Source organism: Austrofundulus limnaeus, unplaced genomic scaffold, assembly GCF_001266775.1.
Source record: "Austrofundulus limnaeus strain Quisiro unplaced genomic scaffold, Austrofundulus_limnaeus-1.0 Scaffold179, whole genome shotgun sequence".
NCBI classification, from domain to species: domain Eukaryota; kingdom Metazoa; phylum Chordata; class Actinopteri; order Cyprinodontiformes; family Rivulidae; genus Austrofundulus; species Austrofundulus limnaeus.
Window position 1 is genome coordinate 1,175,076 of NW_013952581.1, and position 1,554 is coordinate 1,176,629.

A 1,554-nucleotide genomic window follows, 5' to 3' on the forward strand; every position below is an offset into this window, starting at 1 on the left:
CACCCTCAGTTTTAGCCCAGAAGAGTAGAAGTTACTTAATATATTCATGTTTATGTGCTGTCCAGAAAAAGCACTTAAAAATTACTGGTGAAATAATATTACCATTTACTTTTTTTGTGCAGTAATATTGACATATAATATAATTCATATTGTTTATTTAGTACTACAGCCTTAACACTGTAAATAATTGTCAGAAGTCCAAATGTCTGGTACTGAAAGAACCACAGCGTCAGATATTTGTTGTCTCCTGGAGCTGGTGCTGACTGAGTCTGAGAGCTGGCAGGTCCTGAAAGGGTCAAACAGGAAGCAGTTCTCAGCAGTTTGTCTTTCAGGACACGGAGTACCTTCGCGCTCGCTTCAACATTGAGAACTTCATCTACTTCAGCCATCATCGGTACGACGAGCACGCCCACATTCTCCACTTCATCCTGAAATGCTGCTTCCAGAACCTCAGCAGACACCTGTTCAAGGAGGTCCTGAGGCTGTCCCACAAGTCCTGCCTGTACCACAGAGTCTACCTGCCCCACTACCAACAGGTGAGTCCAGAGGGACCTCACTGACTCACTTCTTGTCAGAGTGTAACGACAAATTATGTTTCCTGTGAAAACCACAGCCAGATTTCACTTGGACATGTCTCTGTCCGTCACAGACACCTGGACATGTCTCTGTCCATCACAGACACCTGGACATGTCTCTGTCCATCACAGACACCTGGACATGTCTCTGTCCGTCAGGGACATGGAGGTCTCACCTTGCTCCTCCTCTGATCCTGCAGCAGCAGAGAGGAGAACCTGTGTGAACAGAATAAGCAGGAGGATATTGTCCTCCTGCAGGAGGTCCTTCAGGGGCTCATTATCACCGTCTGACCTTTGGAGTCTCCTCCAACGTTGACTGTCTTTTTCTTCTGTCCTCAGACCTCCTGCGTCCACCCTCTGGATCCGATCCTGGACTGTGGGGTCCCCGTTGGGCCCCGGCAGCAGATCATCTACCCGCTGGAGGAGCTTGGCATCAACGCCCCATCCCGACGGCTTACAGAGGACCAGGTGGGTCCAGCAGCAGCTGACAGAGAGAAAACACCAGCAGGGGGCGCTGTTTCAGAACCAGACCATGGAGGTACTGTGTAAATAACAGCTGGAGTGCTCAGAAACCACTTGAATGTGATCAGCTGTAACGGCTAACGCAAAACAGTCGAGTCTGGATTTACCATTACTGTACATGTTGACAACAGAGCAGTAAAAAGGACTGACGATGTAGAAATTATTAAAACTGTTTATAATGACATTAACAAAATTATTATTAATATTTTACAGTTTATACAGCTGGTAAAATAAGTATTGAATACGTCAACATTTTTCTCAGTAAATATATTACTAGAGGTGCTAATGACATGAAATTTTCACCAGATGTTGGTAACAACCCAAGTGATCCATACATACAAAGAAATCAATCCATAAATGTCCAGAAATGAAGTTATTTGTAATAATGTGGAATGGCACAGGGAAAAAGGCATGGAAAGCCAAGACACCAGCTGAACTCTCTCAGTAATTAGAAAGC

At 45.0% G+C, this 1,554-nt stretch overlaps 1 protein-coding gene across 1 annotated transcript in view; it reads left to right on the top strand.

Annotated features, from left to right (window-relative positions):
* Nucleotides 1-1,554, top strand: part of cfap61 (cilia and flagella associated protein 61) — a gene marked incomplete in the record, with an annotated part of 30,206 nt that overhangs the window by 15,592 nt on the left and 13,060 nt on the right. The window contains 2 exon segments of the mRNA XM_014017957.1: nucleotides 333-536; nucleotides 915-1,043. Of these exon segments, the coding sequence (XP_013873411.1) occupies nucleotides 333-536; nucleotides 915-1,043 (333 nt within the window).